This window comes from Merops nubicus, unplaced genomic scaffold (assembly GCF_000691845.1).
Source record: "Merops nubicus isolate BGI_N331 unplaced genomic scaffold, ASM69184v1 scaffold3312, whole genome shotgun sequence".
Lineage (NCBI taxonomy): Eukaryota > Metazoa > Chordata > Aves > Coraciiformes > Meropidae > Merops > Merops nubicus.
In genome coordinates, this window is record NW_008594099.1 from 18804 (window position 1) to 39921 (window position 21118).

The 21118-nt window shown below is 44.6% G+C and overlaps 1 protein-coding gene across 1 annotated transcript in view; it reads right to left on the bottom strand.

Moving 5' to 3' along the window:
- The window catches only part of LOC103768478 (protoheme IX farnesyltransferase, mitochondrial), a gene marked incomplete at its 5' end in the record, with an annotated part of 102078 nt that overhangs the window by 3438 nt on the left and 77522 nt on the right, over window positions 1-21118 (bottom strand). Inside the window, one exon of the mRNA XM_008935620.1 lies at window positions 10761-10993. Within this exon, the coding sequence (XP_008933868.1) occupies window positions 10761-10993 (233 nt within the window). The remainder of the gene's footprint in view (window positions 1-10760; window positions 10994-21118) is intronic.

Here is a 21118-nt window from a genome sequence, read left to right on the forward strand (position 1 = left end):
TGGTGGGAGACCCGCAGCAGAACCCAGAGCCACCACAGCCCCTGGCCCCTCGGCTCCTCCTGAGCGCCAGCAGACCCACAGAAATTCATCTTAGACCTCTCAGCTCTTCCGCAAGTGTTTATGAATTGCAAGACCACAAGCACCTTCCTTATGGATAACCCAAACTCTTTTTTTCTTTTCCTTTTTCGGCCAAATTTTTAATAGCTGCAAGTTTAGCCATTTAGGACCACTTCAAATTCTTTGCCTCTCCAAGTGTGAGAACCACACACTTATAAATCCTGATAACCTGGCAGATCACAAAGTCATTTGGGCTGGAAAAGACCTTTAAGATCATTGGGTCCAACTGTTAACCCAGCACTGCCAACTCCACCACTAAACCATGTCCCCAAGCACCACATCTAGATGTCTTTTAAGTCCCTCCAGGGCTGTGGACTCCACCACTTCCCTGGGCAGCCTGGGCCAATGCTCAACAACCCTTTTGGTGAAGATATTTTTTAATTTTTTAAAAGAAGTTAAAGGTAAGTAACAAGTTTTACCATTCATCATGAATTTTAAGGTTAAGCTATTATTTCTTTTCTTATGTTTTTTTTTAGAAGTATTTCAATAGCAATATATCTTCTTTTTAATAAACAAGAACAAGCTGAGATTTTTTATTTTGTTTTAATATCTAAGATAAAGCCAAAATGTCAACTGACATTGAAAAAGATAGAAAATGGTTCTTTCTTTCTTTAAATATATTTTTAACTAGTGAAATACTGAAGCTTTATAAATTGTATTTTTCCTAAACCAAACAAGACACTAAATTCCACAGTCATTCAGAAACTGCTTGGCAAGACGTTTTAAGGTTCAATAAATTTGGGTAGGACTTGGCAATAACTGTGAGATGAGACTTCCAAAAGCAACTAGTGACTCTGGGCTTGCAAACCACAGTAGCTGACAGTCTAATTTTCAGAATTACCAGTGCAAGAAACAATTCCCTCTGAAATTACAATCTTCACGGTGTCAAGCAGGCCATGTGGTACCTCTAACCTTTGATTAAGATGTCACATTTTATTCCTTTTAAAGCAATTTATGACAACCTTGATGGTCCAAATCTCAGGTGAGGAAGCAGTGTCAGCTTCTTAGCCCACTGAACCCTTGGCCTCTCTGCTAAGAGCATCTAAGAGCAGGATATTGGAAGATGGTTTTTAGGGTGCAAGCCCTTGCAAGGCGTGAACTCTGATCAGTGGTTAACACACAGAGAGGAGAGCAGAGCAATCAGGGAGAAACACCTTCTAGTCCTGTCCACCCTGGGCTTGCACCAGGATCTGTGACCCAGGGATGAATGGCACCAGGCCCTAGTGTGAGTCCTTCAAACTTCTCACATCCTGTAAAGGACACAGAGTCTGCTCAAGCCCTTACATCGTCTGCTCAAGACAGCGTGGGCACAGGCAGCTGCTGAGCTAGCAGTGCCAACAGAAATGATGCTGGCAGTGTTGTTCTGAGCACACTGTTTCACTCATGTAAAGCAGCCCGAGGACTGAAAACCTGTCTTCTCACCCACTGAGGGGCAGAAGCAGCGTTGGATCCTGCCTGACTGTCTCACACTGAGGATGCAGCTCTCTTAAGCAATGATTTGAAATATGCTGCTTTCATGCTGGCACTACCTTTCATCATCAAAGGGCTTCATCCATGGTACAGGTGACACATGGAGCAGGAGCAATGACTTCACCTGCAACTCTCTGCCTTAAATAAGGCACAATAGTTTGGGATGATCCAAATTAAATTCTCCAAAAACCTTCTGAAGGCAAGTTCTTCCAATGCAGAAAAGGATTTGAGCTACAAGAGGACACAGGCTGGAAAACTGTGTATGTTGGAGCACCAGCCCCTGAAGCAGGGCCAGTCATAATCCAACCAGCCCGGGCAGGCAGAGGAACATGGGCCTGTCTGCACAAGCTGAGGCAAACCTTCCAGGGTTATCTACAGAGACTGGTTTAAAAACTAATTTCTGTTCCTGAAAGCACACCCAGAGATGAACAACATCTTATTTCTTCTTATCCTTCTCACTGTGCTTTGGACAACACAAGAGCGTCCTTCTCCCTTGACACTGTGTTCTACAAACCTCTCGTATCACTTGCAAGCTCCAGACATGACAGATACCTATTTACTTAACCAATGAAACAAAAATATAAGTAAGAGGGAGTTGATCTGTAGCATCAGTTCAAGGACAGACTCACTCCTGCCTTTGCTTTGGTGCTGCATATGTATGATTGGGTTGTGGCCAACCAGGCATTAAAATAAACATGGAACGGTTAAAATATCAGCTCCAAAACAGATGTTGAAATCTTACTGCATTTCCCAAAGCTGGTGTTTACTGCCTTGGCAACCTAAGAATGCTGTTTTGCTTAAAGTACAATTTTAGTAATTCCTCTGCCTTGAATAATGCGAAGGAATTTTAAAATTATTTCCAGACCTTGGTAGCTCCCTGACTTATTAGAGGAAAGCACCGGCCTTTTGTCTCTAGGAAACTGGTATGAGTTGGCTGCTGTCAGGAGGGGAAGGCTTTGGTAGCCTAAGCTCAGCCTTTTAATGGATCCGAGTCAGGAAACAACCACACACCGTTTTACTTGATAGCACACAACTGGCTCTCCTCCCTGGAAAGATGTTGAACAAATTACTCCTCTTTAATCCAGACAAGGTAGATTAGAGCTCAGAGACTTGACTTGGTCCAGCTGTATCCACCTGCTTGTGAGCAACCATGCTGTCTTGGGCTGCATTTTTCACCTATCCTAGAAGAAATTTAACATAACCAGCCCAAACCTCCTCACTGTGGTCCTGCAGGACTTTCACAGGATGTTATACCTGCAGGAAATGTGCTGGATACCTCTCCAAACACCTATTTTCTATCTTCTGTGCTCGTTCACAACCAGCTTACCCTGGTAGTCTTCCCCACAGATTTCTAACTATGCAGCAATTATGGGTGTAAAGAAAGACTTCAAAGTCTCACCAAAGCCTTGTGACCCACTGCAGATCCAATGTAATATTAAACACCCAAAGGAACATTCCGGGGAGCTGCCACAAACATTGGGAGTGGTTTGGAGAGCCACATCCACAGCACAGCTGTAGTGTCCCGATACGTAAGGGTTGGTTTCTTAAGCTGGTGGTGGCACTTTCTGTTCAGGAAGGAGAGCTGGAAGGTGCATAATCACTGACTTTCCTTCAGTTTGTTTTGGAGACAGAAAATGACTATTAGGGTCAATCAACTGGCCTCTGATTACATACGTTCTGATACAACCACTCCTGAGGAAAAATGTTACCTACTATTTAATTTTTCCTGTTGTCTTTGGGAGTAGAAAAAGGATTAAGCTCTACAAAATTTACACCTTCATTTGCAATTAATGACACCTTCTCAAACACAAAGGCATTTGGGAAACATCTGGTCACAAACTTGAAGCAAACTGATGCCATTCCTCTCTGCTCCACTGCTGCATTTCCTACACGAGCAGCACTGCAAGGCAACAACCGGTGCTTCTGCTTCTACTGGCAAACAAAAGCAGATGCCACTAGTTGTACTGGTCGTGCTGGGTGAGCAGCTAAGCAGCCTTGAGAAGGGAAAAAGGCGAAGTGTTGCATCTAAAGCTTTGCACAAGGTCTCTGGGCTGCACACAATGGTCCCGGCTGTCAGCGCGGGCACGCAGAGCCTCATTGTGCGCCTTCAAGGTCACGGAAATGAAGGGCAAGGAGGAAAACACTGGGAAGCTCAAAAGCTTCATGGTCATGGGTTTCAATAGTCGTTTCTTTTGAAGGCTGGCACAAAAGGCTCGTGGAACAGGAGTGTCTGAGGGCCGCGATAGACTTCGCTGCCGCAGCGCATAAAGGGGAGGGGACGTTGGCCGTGTGGCCAAGGGCTTGTCTGCAGAACAAAAGGATGGACCTCGGTGTCCACCACGAATGGGAAATGAAGTTGGCAGTGGGGTTTTTCACCTCGAGGGACTGTCCCTGGTCACTGCCTTTAGGAGGAGGAAACCAGATGTCCTGAGGTACGCTCGGCAGGCAGAGAAAGGCTGTGTGCCCAGGGAGGCAGGCTGGCTTCCCAAGTGACACACCACAGCTCCTGCAGCCGAGAGCCTCCCAGGGAAACACTTCTGCTGGGACATGCAAGGCTGAGAGAAACAACAGCGCCGTTCAGGGCTTGTCTTAGCTAAGCCCAGCAACAGATGCCATAAAGAAAAGTGAGCCTGCTGGGGAAGAGGAAAACACGGTCCTTGCACAGAGCATTCATTATGTGCAAATCTGTTTAGGAAGCGTTTGCCGAAGCAGCAGACTCAGCAGAGCACTCCAAATCTGCAGAGCCACGCGGGGGCTCCTCTTCAGCCCCCTCCGCCCGAGGGTGGGAGTCCTGCAGAACCTCCTGTCCTGCTTCTCCTGAGGGTGTCGTGTCACCCACCTGGAACACTGGTGCTTCTCCTGTGGGTGCTGTCATCCACCTGGGACATCAGTGCTTCTCCTGCGGGTGACCCAGGACGGACAAGGGGGCTGTCACACAGCCCCATCTCCTCCCTGTGCCCCAACAGCCACGCGTGGGGCAGAGAACTGGGGAAGGGCGTGTTGCCTGTGAATTCGTGGGGTTGGTCCCCCAGGTGCCCCAGAGCTGGCACTGCTGTTTCTTTTATCTCTTGTGGAGATGGAAAGGGGAAAACAAAAAATAACCCACCAGCTTTTGTCCTAAATTCAGACCAGCTGCTTACTAGTACTGTCCCTCAGCCTCGGTTTTCAGTTTTCACCCCCACAAAGCACACCCCCAGGCCCCCAGCTTCCAATTCTCGTATGTCAGTGACACAAATTTCTCTGTTTCTTCTGGATCAGACCACAAATTGTGCTGGCTTTCATCTGAGAAGTGAAGCCCCAAAAAGCTGAGTTTCCTAGAGGGAGCTGGCAGCCGGAGGCTCTCCTGCTGCTGCCCTGCCCGGCCAGCTCCAGCACCCGGGCACACAGCAAGGGGCTCAGAAAGCTCCAAGAGCATAACTGCAAGGGACACAAAGATCTCAAAGCTTATTTGGCATGCAATTAAGCTGTTGCTTTGCTCTCCCTCATCCTGGCAGACAAGTGCTACACAAGGGAAGGTACAAGGGACTCCAGCCATTAACAGGTTGGGAGCAGCACCCTCCTCTCTCCTATTCTCTTTTTTTTGTTGTTACTGAAACCATCCATCTGCCAAATGTCACTAGCTGATAAGAACTGCCCGGTTTTTAAATCCCCATTTGTAAATAGATGTTGGCTGACATAATTAATGTCTACAATACAACACAATTTGAATTACAAAGTAAAGGCAATTTAAAAATCAGCCTCCACATGATTACAATTGATACTCAAGTCTATAAATTCCACAGCCCCGGGAATTATTTAAATTTCTGAAACTGAATGAAAATCAGTACAAGATGTCTTTCAGGAAAGCCAGACCAGAAGTGGAGCATCTGAGATAAACTAAATAGTCTATTGAGATAAACACTCTTTGGTGCAGTAATACCTATGGCTCCAGGCCACCTCGGGTCTGTAATGTCTGTGGTGCTGTCAGGGCTGTTATCTGCTGTGCCACTGCCACCTACTCAGAATAAATCCCCTTAACTGATAAGCACATTAAGTTGAGGACCCTTGCTTGTCACTTCCATCTAGCTGGGTGGTTTCTCCAAAGGCCATGGCACTGAACTGCACTGCTCCAAGCCACTGACATCGCTCACCAGCCAGGATCGAGCCTCCAGTGCAGGACGGTCAGAGGGAGAAGCAATACACAGGCTGTGGAAACGTTTACCCCAGATTCAATTTTTCTGCTAGCTAGGAATAACAAGCTTAAACAGACAGCAAAGGAGAAACTGCAGCTGGGGAGATAGAGCAGCACCACAAGAGTCGTTCAGAGCACGCACATGTTCACATAAAGAGCTCGGTTCCTTCCCAGCGGTGTCTGTGCATGGGCGCAGCAGCAGCCAGGCAGAGCCAGGAGCTCTCCTGCACGTGGAAGATCCAGAACGGGACAGGCTGCCAAGCTTTGTCTCTTTTTCCTGTCTTTACACTATCACTTCAGGCTTTAAGCGAATTTCGTTACTTTCCCACTAATCCTTCCTTTGTAAAATCAGGAGAAATAATTTGAGGGCATCTAGATTTACTAGGAAAACAAATCTCTTTGGAAAGAAATCGTACCACAAAGGAGCAATGAAACCTACTTTCAAGGAAGCAAACGTGTTACTGCAAATCACAGGCTAGCAGTTAAGTTCTGCATAAATACACCAGATACGTGGTAGTGATATCTAGGTGATAAATTACATTTATCACGCACCTTTGACCATCTCACCTGCACTCGGCTCCCCCTGTGAGGAAACATTAACATTCCCCATCTTTCATCACTTTCAAACAGCTGTCAGTAAAAAAAAAAACCACCCTCCACAACCCCCCCCAACCCCACAACAAAGAATTCCACATCTTCCCCAAGATAACCTTATCTTTCACTTTGGAAATGTGAGGTTCTCCCTAAATGATGTTGGCACAAAATGTAGGGTTGGGGGCAGGATGTTCAAGCAGGCTTAAGAGCATAGAATTAAAGTTATGCATCAGGAGCAGAAAGAGGAGCCAGCAGCACTGGGAATCACCGTAAGGTCTGCAAAAGATGTGTAGTGTCAGAAATACCAGCAAGTGTTTGCACCACTGGAAATAAAAAGGTCCTAGAGTTTTATCTGCAAATACGTGATATTTGTTTCTTGTGCAAGAAACTGTCAAAGTATTAATCTTTGAAATAAGAAGGTTACAAACAAAATGAGGACAATTTAAACTCATCTGCTCCAATCTGAGACACTCTGTTATTATCTCAGGAATAGGAAACTAGGAATCATCTCCTACTCTGTCAAACCACCAAGAGCATCTCGCAGCAACCACACAGTGCTCCACTGGGTTACCCCCCTCAGGTAGTAATGAAAGTTCTACACTTAAATATTGTTTTCCCTACAACCGGCAACATGTACAACAATGTGGCTGCTGTGAGAAGATTACAAGGAGAGAAAATCTACAGGAAAATGTAGACTCAAAACCTCGCCAGTTAAGCGGTGAGAACCTTCTCTCATTAGTTTTCCAACTCCCTTCCCTCAAATTCCTCTTTGTTAGGGACTGGAATGATTTTTTTTTCTTTTTTTAAACGAGGTGCAAATGCATTTTCACACCTCTGCCTAAAACTAGGTGAAGTCGCCAAGCTAATTACCCATTATTAATGAGTTCACCAACTGTGGTCGGCTGGCTGGAGCAGGGCCGCGGGGCTGCTCGCCGTGCAGGATACGCGCCTGTGCTCCGAAGCTGCCAGGACCTGGACTTGCTTCTCCTGGGCAACGGCACAACTGTAACACTGAAAATCACAGCCTGCAATGGACTCCTCCTCCATTTCTCTCTTTTCTTTTAAAACACGTTTGTGGGGTTTTAAAGGTTTTTTTAATACTGAAATGCATGAAAATATTACCTGCAGGTCACCATTTTCAGAACTCTCCCCAGGTGGGAGAGGAGCAGCTGAAGGACCTGGGGTTGTTTAGTCTGGAGAACAGGAGGTTGAGACCTACTGAGCTCGACAACTCTCTTAAAGGAGGCTGGAGCGAGGTGGGTGTTGGTCTCTTCTTCCATGTTGCTAGTGATAAGACAAGATGAGATGGCCACAAGTGACACAAGGGAAGGTTTGAACGGGGTGTAAAGAAGAATTTCTTTCCTGACAGAGTGGTGAGTCATGGGCCCAGGCTGTCCAGGGAGGTGGTGGAGTCACCATCCCTGGAGGGGTTCAAAAAATGTGTGGACATGACACTTCAGGACATAGTTTAGTGGTCATGGTAGTGTTGGGTTGGCAGATGGACTTGATGAACCCAGAGGTCTTTTCCAACCTTAATGATTCCATGATAATTCAGTACAAAGACCATCATGAACTCTCTGACATTTCCTTCTCTATGAAACAGCTGCCTGGCCTCACTGACAGAGAACGTAAAATGTTTTAGCTACCCAGAAGAAGCAACACAACATCAGGTTCTGCACCAGCACAGATCATCGTGGTCTGGCAAAGTCTGCTGGGATGCCTTAAAGTTATCACCTTCCACTGTTAGCATCACTGCCCAAGATGAACCTCTCCAGAGCAGAGCTGGCAGGGGGACACATAACCACATCTCAGCTGAAAATGAGAGAAAAGAGCTTGCTTGGGACACCAGTGGTGGTGCCTGCAGTACAGGGACAGCTTTAGCTCTCTGCGAAATAGGCTTCCAAGAGCAAGTTCTAACTGGGCTCCCCAGTTCAAGAGAGACAAGGAACTACTGGAGAGAGGCCAGCAGAGGCTGCAAAGCTGCTGAGTGGCCTGGAGCATCTCTGTGCCAAGGAAAGGCTGAGAGCCCTGGGGCTGGGCAGCCTGGAGAAGAGACTCTTCAGAGGGGATCTGATCAATGCTGAGCAAGAGCTAAAGGGCCCCTGGGGGGCAAGAGGCTGAGGCCAGACTCTTGTCAGTGGTGCCCAGCGACAGGACAAGGGGCAACGGGCACCAACTGGAACCCAGGAGGTTCCACCTGAACAGGAGGAGAAACTTCTTTGGTGTGAGGGTGGCAGAGCTGGGAGCAGGCTGCCCAGAGAGGCTGTGGAGTCTCCTTCTCTGGAGAGATTCCAAACCTGCCTGGGAACCATCCTGGGCACTCTGCTGTGGGTGACCTGCTGGAGCAGGGTGTTGTACGAGATGATCTCCAGAGGTCTATTCCAACCCCACCATTCTGTAATTTTGTGAGTTAACAAGAATGAAAATCAGTGCCAGATTACTTTAATGTGCTGGGCTTTAGCTGCAGCACTTTAGACACCATTTTAAAACCAGAGAGGAAAATCTGAACTGTGAGAGCCTCTGCAGCAAAGGCTTTGCTGAGATGAAGCTCTTCACTCCAGCTCCTCCAGGATGCACTTTGCAGTTGAAGCAAGTGCAGATAAGAATCATCTTTTAGCATCACCTCTCAAAAAGATGCCCAAACCAACACAGAAGTCCCTAAACAACACAAGATCCAAGATCTAGGCAACTGCACCCAGAATGATACAGTCCTTACAAATACATATTTTGTGTTTTATATTCATACTCTTCAGAACTGCAGAGCTTCTAATGATGTCTGTTAGACACTGCTGAACATGAGACACTATATGTATACATACACAGCATTTCTAGGTCTAAGTATAAAAAGCCTTTCAGAGAAGTAAATATTTGTATAGAAGTAGTACACACATTTAAAAAAAACCCACACAAGCCTTCATCCAAGCTCTGGATTAGATCTGTATCAAAACGTGTGAACCCACAGCCAAGCCAGACTGACTTTTATAGGAAGTGTGTAGGATAAATAAAGAGCAGATTCTGCCCGGATTTGGATAATTTCTGGTTAAAAGCCTTGTTGAAAGCATTATTCAAGCCTTAAATTCACCACATTGTGGGATGAGTGTTCTCTAAACCAATTCTTAACAGACCTGTTAATTGAACTTTATCATTTTTTTCAGAATATAACTACGTGGAGCCACTTTGATTCTTAGAGTTTCTAGTTGGCAGGAGAAACAAGCCCTAATTGTGTCAGAGTTTAGCTGCTGAAGAGATCAGTGTTTTATGAGGGATGTAAAAATGGTTCACGGTTACTAAAATAGAAATCTTCATTTGCTTTTCAAGGAAGGGGGGAAGGAATATTTAAAAGTCAGAATTTAGAAGTGGGCAATTAAGAAATAAACAAATAAATTAATCTTCCCAGGATATTTTTTGGCTTGTAGAAAGACAGTAATAAACACATCTGGGAATTTTCCAGCTGAAAGCTCCTGGCTTGTACGTTGAATCTTACTGGGTATGGTTTTTATCCTGACATTACATAACATCCTCTTCCATGTGGACCCCGAAGACATTCTTTTCCTTCTAGATTTTTTTAAGATGGTCTAAAATCATGTTCAGTAAGACACAGTCTTTCATCAGCTTGTGTTTGCCCCTGAAATGTCTCTTTTAGGAGAATGATATAAAATTACGAAATCCCAGCACAGCAGGGGTTGGAAAGGACCTCTGGAGATCATCTCGTACAACACCCTGCTCCAGCAGGTCACCCACAGCAGGGTGCCCAGAATGGTGCCCAGGCAGGTTTGGAATCTCTCCAGAGAAGGAGACTCCACAGCCTCTCTGGGCAGCCTGCTCCCAGCTCTGCCACCCTCACACCAAAGAAGTTTCTCCTCCTGTTCAGGTGGACCCTCCTGGGTTCCAGTTTGTGGCCATTGTTCCTTGTCCTGTTGCTGGGCACCACTGACAAGAGTCTGGCCCCTTCCTTTTGCCCCCTGTCCTTTATTTGATAAGCTTTGATTTCAGCTCTGTTACACCCTGGTGTGGTGAGCAAGCACAGCATGCTTTCTCTGGAGAGGAAAGCTTGTTTGCATCCAAGTGTTCAAAAGCATGGTGGATTTTCATGCATGGGTCATCTATTGTTTGTTCTACTTGAGTCTCCTCACAACCTGTTGGCGGTTGCTTCACTAAGGCTGAGCAGAGAGGGAGGAGAATCTCCCTCAACTTGCTGGTACCACTCTTCTTAGTGCACCCATGCCTACTCACCTAGTCCTTACAGCACCACACTGCAACAGGCTTTGAGGTGGCACACAACAGAACATCCCTGTATTCAAAGCAGTATCGGCTCGAGAAGCACAAAGAAGGAGGTTTTCTGCCTTTCTGAGTAGGTGTTTTCCCTCGTCCCAAAGGCAAGGCCGAGAGCCGCCCGCATGGTACTCACCAGCGTCGAAACTGCCCGTGGCCGCCGTCCAGCCCATGACGGGGGGGATGGCGCCGACGACGGCTCCCACCCACGTGTTGGCGATGCTCATTCTCTTCATGGGTGTGTAGCAGCAGGTGTACAGGAAGACGTTGAAGGCTCCCAGGGCCCCGGTGAGGGGGTTCACGGCCAGCGTCAGAAGCGCGATCCCCGGGACTCCGCAGGCGGCGGCGAAGCCGACGGCGAGCAGGGGGCTGCGGGAGAGAGCCAGGGACATGCTGAAAGAACGGCTGCTGGCCCCCTCCCTGGCCTCCTCCCAAGGATTAAGGTTAGATTTTTGTTATTTCTTTACTTTCCCAGCCCAAATTTTCCCATTCGAACCCCCACCCTCAGAAATACCTCTCTAAAAAGTTCAGTCTTGCTACAGATGTGCAGCAATAAGCGAGTCTTCCTCTCGATATCACTACGTTCACCCAATAAATTGAACCTCTGCAGGTAAACAGCCCTGACAGAGAATCTGTGATCTGTGCTTCCAGCAGATCTTCCTCTCTCATTTTAATCTTAGCAAAATTTGACCTCTGGAAAAAGTGTTCAGGCTTTAGAGTAAATGAGAATGGCTGTAGCTTGTCAGGTTCTCAACTGATGGCAATTATCCAAGGGATCCTTTGACTGAAATGCAACAAGGTTAGGCACAAAGTTCGGAAGCGTTTATGAGAAAAAGAGCACAGTTAATCATTTTGAAATTACATCAACATGAAGAAAGTATTTTAGGGCTTTACTGAAAAAAAGGCTGGAATTTCTACATTTGCACTGTGCTGAGCAGGGGGAACATGCCAAAGCAATTCTCACAGAAGAATCAAAACTCAAACTTATCTTTTAACTACAATTGGAATTAACTGAAGATACTTTAGGTTTGCCTGAAAGCAGCCAACAACAAAGATGCAAATGGTTTCTGTCAGTTGCTACTGCACATCAGCTCAGAGCTTGGGCAACGTTGGAAATTCCTGTTCAAACCTGTAAGAAAATGGCTGAAGTTATGTAAACTTCTGCTAATAAGTTCCACAATAAACTTCCAAATATGATGAATATGGATTTTTTTTTTTGTTTGGCTACCAAACCCCCTCATCACAGGCAGCACCATGATACAGCCCTAAGGAAGCTTTATTTGTGATCTCTTCCACCAGATCCACGTTTGCCGCTAGTGGAGATTCTTCATGTGTCCTGTTCAAAGATGTTTGCTATAAGGGGAAGAGAACTAAATGCCAATAAGAAGTAATATGGTGTGGAAGACCTCTGGAAGGGAGGAAAATGTCATTAACTGTGTTGCATTTAAAAACCCATGTGGCTACACGCTTATAGTCATTCATGTAAGAGCAGAAACTGCGTGCTTGCAACAAATGTTTCTGCATGAAGTTCAGTTTGACACGTTTTGTCTAACTGAAAACTGTGCAGCCTTTGTATTCTGTGATCTCTTTGCCCTCTGGCCAAATCCTTACCCCTACAACCCGTGTTGCAAGTGCTGCTCCAGCCCTCATATGAAAAGTCTGCTGGTGGGGATGAATTTTATAGGAGTTTCATCAGCAAAAATATCCTATCATTCAAATGTTGATTTTTAAGGCCTTGGTTGGACTAATGTAGTATAGAGAGCCTAAATAACTGTAAGAACCAAGATGAGCAAATCTCACAATAAAAGACCAGCCTTCAATTTAAATGACGTAAGTAATTTTATCCAGCTTTTCAAAACCTTTAACAGATCTTAGGTCACGGGGCGTGCACAGAGCATCTTTTTTTCTGGCACTACTAGTCTTGGTGTGACTACGTGAGGAAGAGAGGCAGGGGACTCCAGTGCCAGCCACTGACAATGAGCTGGATCAGATCTGAGCCCATTTTCAGGAGCTGTGCCATGAGAGGAGGTGCTGTGTCCTCTGGTCTGGCTGCAGAAGGGCAGGAAGACACAACCCGTACTGTCAACCATCTCAACGCCGACCACAAACGCTGAACTTCCGAGGCACCATCCCTCGAGCAAAAGCCTGGCGGGGTTGGTTAAAAATATCTCGACTGATTCCCGAATAAAATACAGTCAGATGGTGAACACCAGCTTTACACAACACACACTCTCGAGGTGACAAAAGAGCAGTGTGACCTGGGGGGCCTGGCTGGCCAGGGTTGCTCCCACGGGGCTCACCGGCACGGGCGAGGACCCAGTTTGACCCAGTGCAGTGAGCACTCTTCTCACTCATCAGGAGTGAAGACTCATCTACACGCCTCCAACTCGGATGAATGCCACACACCCTGAGCTGGTCACAGGTTGGCAGGCACCAGCTCTTCACAGCTCTTAGGGGAAGGGAGGCTGTTCTGTTCCACATGGATGAAACCACACTTTTTGTTTCAAAACAAAGTAAAATAGTTGAACTACTTATGAAGAACGGCCCACAACGACTTGATGTCCTCCTCTGAGATCATTAAGACTGTTATAGACACTAACCAAACTGCCTCCAGGAGCTTCCTTTTACAGAGGCAAAAAGGAAGAAACTTCTTAGACATCCTTTAAGTACTGCATCTTCTACTTATCTCCAGTGTTTCCTCAACAGTTAAGGAACTGTGAAATTCCTCTAGAAAATTAACTGTCTGACTTACATCTAAAACGACAACTGAGATCAGAAACTCAAACTGTGACCTAATGATTCAGCTTTGTTGTTTCTGCCCCTCAAGCCACTATTTGGTACCACAAAGACACTGCAATGAGAAATTAGCATCCTCCTTTCTTGGTGGGACAGAGGTAGAGAAGAACTCAGCTCATTCTCATGTAAATATGTTTATAAGGTCTAGCAGTATTAGCAATTCTTCATTGGGAAGAAAGAGAGAGAGTATCTGAAGAGAACTCAGATTTCAGCTGCTGGTGCAGTTCTTTCTGCATCAGTGGCTCCCAGGATTTTAAGAAGAAAAGACTGATCCTAGGTAGAAAACATAACAGTTTAAGGGGTATTCTAGTTTTTACTAGTTTATGGTCTTCTAGGGACCATTATGGATCTCCATGCAAGGTTTGTCAAAACTCAGGCGTGTGGTGTGAGGCTGAGTGGTTGCCAGGCTGCCTGTATCTCACCTAGGGACCACAGGAGATCCAGATCTCATTCTGGAGCTGGAGAAAGGCTCTGATGCTGACCTGTCCTCAGACTTGCCGCCTCACCTAATGTCCATGCAGCTCCTCCCACTACAGCCTCAAGCTGTACAGCCCAGCGTGCACCACAGGAGCATCTTGGGCAGCCCAGTGCCAGAGAATTTTCACATGGTGGTCAACAGTGGCTGCAGGGTCTCTGCCGGTTTCCTTCATTCTCCAACCCTGCCATGCAGTAAGTGCAGGCTGCTGGCAGATGCTGGTACACCAGCCCCATTTCTCTTGGGCGTTCACTTATGCTAAGGGAATTGCTCCCATGGGAAGAAAAAGCAATCTTCCATTGGAAAATTGGACAAGGAGCCAGCTCAGAAAGCAAACATATTGAGTAAGAAACTAGGTTTTATGATGGATTCTTAGGAGGCGTTGGTTGCAGTTATTTGGCTGATTAAAATCAGACTTTGGAAAAATACTGCAAGTGCCAAATGAGTTCTCTTCAACTTTCAACTCTAAAATAACCAGTATGTCACCATGCAGGACACCTCCTAAAGGAAAAATCAAAACCTGGTAGTTCTGCCTTGTTCCTCTTCTCTCCTTTAAAAAGAACACATATGCCCAAGCCTGCCAAATAACCCAGCTAAAAGACATTCACATTCAGCAAAAAGCTTTTGGGAGAACTACAGCCTGAATAGTGCATAATCAAACATTTCCTGATCCAAAGAAATCTCTTGACTTATCTCCCACAGAGCTCACCCGAGACAGACCCTCCTCAGTCACACTCCACTGAGAGCATCCAAGAGGAGGAGGAGAAGTGACCCAGGTTCTTCCTCACTGAACTCAAAGGTTTTGCTGACACAGAGGTCTCTGGAGAGCTGCTGTCAGTTGGGCTGGGGAGGATTGCTCAAGGACAGTCCAGAGCTGCTGGTGGGGAACAGGGAGCAGCAGGAGGGATCCCGGGTGGGTGGTAACTCAGGCATCCCTGAGGACCCCCACTCATCCTATCACTGATGGAGGTTCTGGACAACGCAGCAGACTGGTTGAATTCCTGTGCAATGGCATAATCTCCAAATCCAGCTGCCACTTACAGATGAGCTGGTTAGACGTCTGTAATGATCTTACACACATCTGCATGAAATATACTTCTTTAATAGGCTCCAGAGTCATGGATAATAGTAGTTACTGACTCACAGCGTTACTTGGAAAAAATGAGAGGGGAAAACAAATTAAAGCATTTGCCCATCTATAAAATTAATGTACTATTTTACCTTTTTCACAGCAGCATTAGCAAGTGTAATGTCTATAAAGATCAATAGCGTCACTACTACACACACTGCTCTACACTGTCTTGGGCAAAACATCTTGTGAAGGTGACTGTCAAAGTACATTCTGAACTACAATTTAAAAAACAGTATTAAAAAGAGGGAAAAAGTTTAAAGATAATTTTGTTTGGGGAAAAAAAAAAAAACAAACCACAAAACAACAACAACAATAAAACCCATTGATATTTTGAAATATGGAGAATTCCTGTATCAGCATCTAATGCTCTGACCTCTCTCTGTGAACATATTGACACTCAAACACAAACCCAGACACAAAGCCCACATGAATCCTGAATAGGTGCATTCATGCCATCAGCAGTTGTGAGCAATTCACGTTCAGATGTTATGTAAATACACAAGAAACTTAATTTGTGACCTTGTGTTAATGGGAAATTGGGCACACGAAACGTATTTACATAAAAGCATAAGCCTGAATGTAAGTGTCCATTTAAGGCTGCCTGCATATTTTTCAGGTGAAATGTAAGTGCTTATATTTGAAAATTAGATTCAAAGCCTAATACAAAATGTAATAAAACAAATTCTGTCTTCTCCCTATCTGTCAAAAACCTTTTTTATAGAAACATCACCCTCTTTTAAAAGGGCAAGCTAAAAAAAAAATACCTAAACCAACAATGCCCTTTTGTTTTGCTGCAGCATGCACAGAATATCTTAATGGATTGAAACACTTCAATTCCTGCTTGATTATTTTGTATGAGATCTTATTATTATTGACAACTGTCCCATGAGCCACGAGGCCAGGGATTTGTTCTGCCCAAAGCAGGGTGATGATCCAAAATCAGCAGGACAGGGATGGTGAGGAATAAACTGTGGTGAGGAACAAACCCTGGTGGGGAATGACTGTGCCAAGGGACACAGCCTCGCTGCCCTGCCCCAGCACCCAAAATGTGTCCTCTGCATCCAGGCATGGGAAAAGGCAGGTGGGAAGAGAAACAACTTATTTAGAATCATTTCCACACACAAAGTCAAGATATACATCCTTGCTTTTCTCTGCAGGGGATTTTAGTAACAGCAACTGTTCTGCACAGAATAGATCCTTAAATTAAACTGCAATTCTACTTATTTTTCGATGAGACAAAAACTAGTTTCAATTTTTGATGAGTTTTCAGCTCATCAAAGCTTTGGTTCAGCAAGACCACCACCGTTTCCTCCCCTTGCTTGTTTGCTGCTGCTGCCCACAGAAATGATCCTGAACTATCCCTGACTTCAGCATCTTCCACCATGGCAGGTAAACAGTGTTGAGACAATAAAGCTCAGATTAGTCTCAGTATTGCTACTTTGGGTGCAAATTCCATCTGCATAGAGTGTCAAAACAATCTGTGGTACTAAGAAGAGAACAGCCTGAACTATCCTCACACAAATGGGCTGAAAATAGCCAGACCTCAGTAGGTACTTGGCAGACAGAGAACACAAGTGTGATTCTCATCTCTGCATTTTCATTTTGCCATCCCCGGCTGAGATACAAGTCCAGTGCATGAACACTGTTCCAAAGCCATAATTAAAATCAGATTTCAGGAGTAAGCATCATAAGTTGCTTATTATTTCTGGAATCTGTAGGTACTAAAAATGTCCCCAGACTACTCATCATTACAAGGCCGCCGGAGGAAGCCGCCTCCTCCTCTTAATTTTTTCCAGGTCAGCAGTAAGTTACTAAAGCTTCTGAAGCCACTTACACACTCAGACAAAAGCATCAGCCTGAATTTTGTAGATCTTTCCAACAAAAAGCCTGTGGTCATTGCAAGAGGAGAGGATGGCCATGGAGATGCCCACCACAAATGCACCTAAACCTCGCGCAGGAAACCATTATTCTCCCCAGCTGCTGATTTACAGTTTTGCTCATCTCCTGGCATCTTACCCATTTCAGCAGCCAGGCAACACTGAGAGTTGCCAAAAACCAGTCCCAGGGTAGAAGCTGAGCCTGTGATCACCATAATTGTCACATGGTACTGAGCTATGACTTGGTCACCTCCCTCAGCTGCAACACCTGCCAAGAGATTCTTTTTTAACATTTCTGTTTATTTTTAAAAAAGATCAGCACCCAAGAACTGCTGAATCCTCCACAGCAGCTTTCAGAGCTCCACCAAGAGAATTAGGGAAGGCCACCAAACCCAAGAGTTGCACCAGGCAAACCCATCCCACTCGGAAGAGACACAAGGACCTGAGGATGTTACACACTGCAGCAACATATGGCTGTAAGAAGCCTTCCTGATGCTACGACTTAGGTGATGGGGTTATTTCTTCCTGCTCCTTCCAGCAAACATCTGGATTGCATTTGCATCACTTCCAGCTCTGCTTCCTCAGATGGACAGCTGCCTGGAACTGGCAGTGGGGTCGTCTGCTGGCTCAAGTGCCGCAGAGTCAGCTGACTGCAAAAAAAATGAGCCAGAAAGCAGTAAAAGGCACATTCTGCCCTGAATAGCAACAGTAGCTTCCCTGAAATTATTTTTGATGGGAGGTTAAAAAAATCTCTCATACAGTTTCTAAGCTCGGAGTCAGGCACAGAGCATTCAAACCCAATCAGGAATCACGGCAGGCAACTGAACGATGGCAATCTACCAACAGTGAAATTAAATTTTAACTTTCCACACAAATCCTTTCAGGCTGCATATTTATATATTTAGTAATAAAAACCATGTTCATGACCATTGTCAGCTGTAAAAGTTCTACAGTAATAACAACAACGCTAATGGAAACTGAAACATTGCCTGGATCAGTAGCTCCATCACTGATGACTTCTCTAAAATGATTCTAATTTTTTTTGCAAAAGAGATTATATTAAATTCCGGAAGAGTCCTACAGACAGACTAGGGATGTACCTGATAGAAAAACCATCCACACTCGGATTTGAGGTTTTAAATCAAAGTGGATACACAATAATACATTATGACCTCTAATTACTATGGGTTTGAGGCAGCATCTCTTTTTTTCAAGGACTCAAAGCACAACCAACATCATATTTTTATATTCAACTACAACTTTCAATTACAGATTGGATTAGTCTCAAGGAGAGATATTTCTTTCCAACTAAAAGGAAAAAATAGCTTCAGCATTGGCAGAATGGACATACTGCCAGGCCCCTCTATTTTTCATGTAGATCTGATTCTGCATCAGTCAGAAGCTTTAGTAAACACCAGCAAACCACGCTCTCACTTCTGATATCATCTCCCCCAGGCACATTGTGATGGAACATTATGAAAAGCCCAAGAACCTGCTGACTGGGGCTTAATCTTGCAAAGTACCAGAATTATATTAAAGTGAACAATATCTATCAATGAGGTAAAATGATACTATTTTAAGGGGAAAAATGTAGAGAAAGATCTTAATAGATATTCATTTATTCTCCCTCCATCATGCGAGAAAGAAAATTCATGACTCATGACAAGGGAAGAAGAATGATGCATTTTAAAACTCAAACGTGAAACTAAATTACATTTTTAATTGGGAATTCATTTTTTCCCCATCAACTTCAAATACCAGAATACACAGTTGTCTATCACTCACCATGGAAGACTGACAGGACACCCTTTAGGAGATGCAAACAAATGGGGGCTTTGTCAAGTCTTTTTTTTTTTTTTTTTTCCCCTTAACTGATTACTTCACTTTATCTTCACAGGTTAAGAAGCAGCAACTATGTCCTGTCCATCTCTGGTATCTCATCCCCAAAACTATGTTGCTGTGGTAGACTAGGCTCTCCATGCACTACAAGTATTGAATTTTATATCAAATGCCCTTTTACTGAGTATATCACTACCACTGTTTTTAAGATTGCTAAAACACATTTGCTACAATTCTGCCTGCTTATGTTTTTGTAGCTGGCTTTCTGTGATTTGGTTGCTGGTAAATAACTACGACAAAGATTTTGATAATGTCAGATTGGAGGACAGTACTTTTCCCCAAATGTAAAGAAAAGTAGAACGGAAAATAGTGGAAAAATTCTAAACTCAACTTGTAACACAAAATATGAGCTACGGAGGGACTCCGTGTTGAGATGTGAAATTTGCAGGTGCTCCCAAAAAGCCTAATGAGCTGCGCTAATGGGTAGCACTTAAGCCCACTTAAGGCATGAGAGTTCAACACCCCAGCATTGTGTCTCCACACGGAAGAGTTTACAGACCTGAACCTCAACTAAACCTCTTTAAAATGCAAATCTTTGTGAAAGGAATCACCCCTAATACCTTTCCTTTGCCCACAGGGCTCAGCCAGGCCCATCAGCACCGACCAGGATGTGGTTTTGAATGACACGTAGACCATCAGCAGGGAAACAGGGTAGGATTCCTTGAGTGATATCTAAATCTCCCAAGGAATGTCATGCAGTGAGAACTTGGCATATATGGAGCTCAGAGATGGATAAACATTTATAGCCAGCTGGGTCTCATCATGGGCTTGCCTTCATGAGATTTGGCACACAATTGCCAACCCAGCTCTGGCTCTGCTAGCTAATATACTCGTTCAGAAGTGTACTTAGTGTAAGTAAATACAGATCAGGATAAAATATCCCATGTCTGTGTCAATTCAATTCTCTCCCAACAAAGTAACAACCCATGTGTGGAGCCCAAGCTGCCCTGCCATGGCTTTTATTGTCTAAAAGCATAATCAACACTGTATTTTAACCAAACTGGAGGCAATTAGTTCCCCTTGCTCCTCAAGAATCCAAGCTGCAGATGTTCTGTCTCCTCTGCCAGAGTGGGGGGCTTTAAAACTATCATAAACAAACATGGCTAATTTAAAAGAATCATTTCATTTTGAAAGGGCCACATCTCTCTTTTTTATGCTTGCGTAAATCAAAATTGGCTCGATCGATTTTGCGGAAAGTTTCCACAAAGACCAGACGTGTTGTAAACCGAGGCAAGAGGCATTTCCACCCAGCTGAAAGAAGAGAAATCAGGAGTCCCGCTCTTAGCACGGAGCTCTCTCCTGAGCACACCCTGCTCTCATTTTCACCAGTCTCACTCCAAGCAAATGATGATCTGGTCTTTCATTATTCACGGGTTCGAGCATCTGCCTGAAGGACTGAAACCAATGCAACTGCAGGTTTGGGATGAGATAGTTCAACAAACCCTGGAGAGACCTGCAGGTCACCAATACCACGTTCAACCCGAAACAAACCTTTTCATGTTGCCCTTTGTTATTAAAGCAGAAACTCCAATTGGGATTCGTCACTTCACGTGAAGTAAAAAAATTAAAAATGAAAAGGAGCCATACTTATAAAATGTTTATGCTCTTATTACACTTGCTATACACACCAGAATGCTAATCATAACAACCCTGCAGAGTGTCAGCACGCTCCGTGTGCTCTGGCTTTGTTAGGTAGGAGTGAAAGGGTGAATAATAATATTCACAGCTTCCCTGCAGTCACGAAAATGTAAATATTTTTTTAAATGCTTACAAGACAAACTTACAGCAAATTTGAAAAATGTCCCCGATAATATTTAAACTAAATCCTCCTCTTTAACCTAACAAACTAACCTTACAACATGGCAGTTAAGTGATCCATTCATTTTATTTCAAAACCTCAGTTCTCTCTTTTTTAAGAACCAGAGACCAGCTGACAAACAGGATGGATAATATGGTCTCTCCAGAAACATTTTTCTGTGATTTAGAGTGATTAAATGTAACACGTGCTTCTGCTGAACACTCAGCCAAGGTTTGGTAAGCAGTGGGCTAAAGAAGTCTCAAGCCAATTCTCAATCTTATTAAGATGGAGAAAACTGAAGTTCTGGAGTATTTATCAACCTGTAACCTGTTCTTCAAAGAAAAGAGAAAAGATAGCCCAGCCATTCTTGGTACAGGATCACTGACTAACTACATTCCCAGAAGCAACAAGAATGAAGGAAAGAAGTTATTCACTACAGCAGCAGAGAGCAGGAGAAGCAGTGATGGTCTGCAGTGGGAGAAGGATCAGGCTCTAGACACCGCTAATGGGAAGAGCG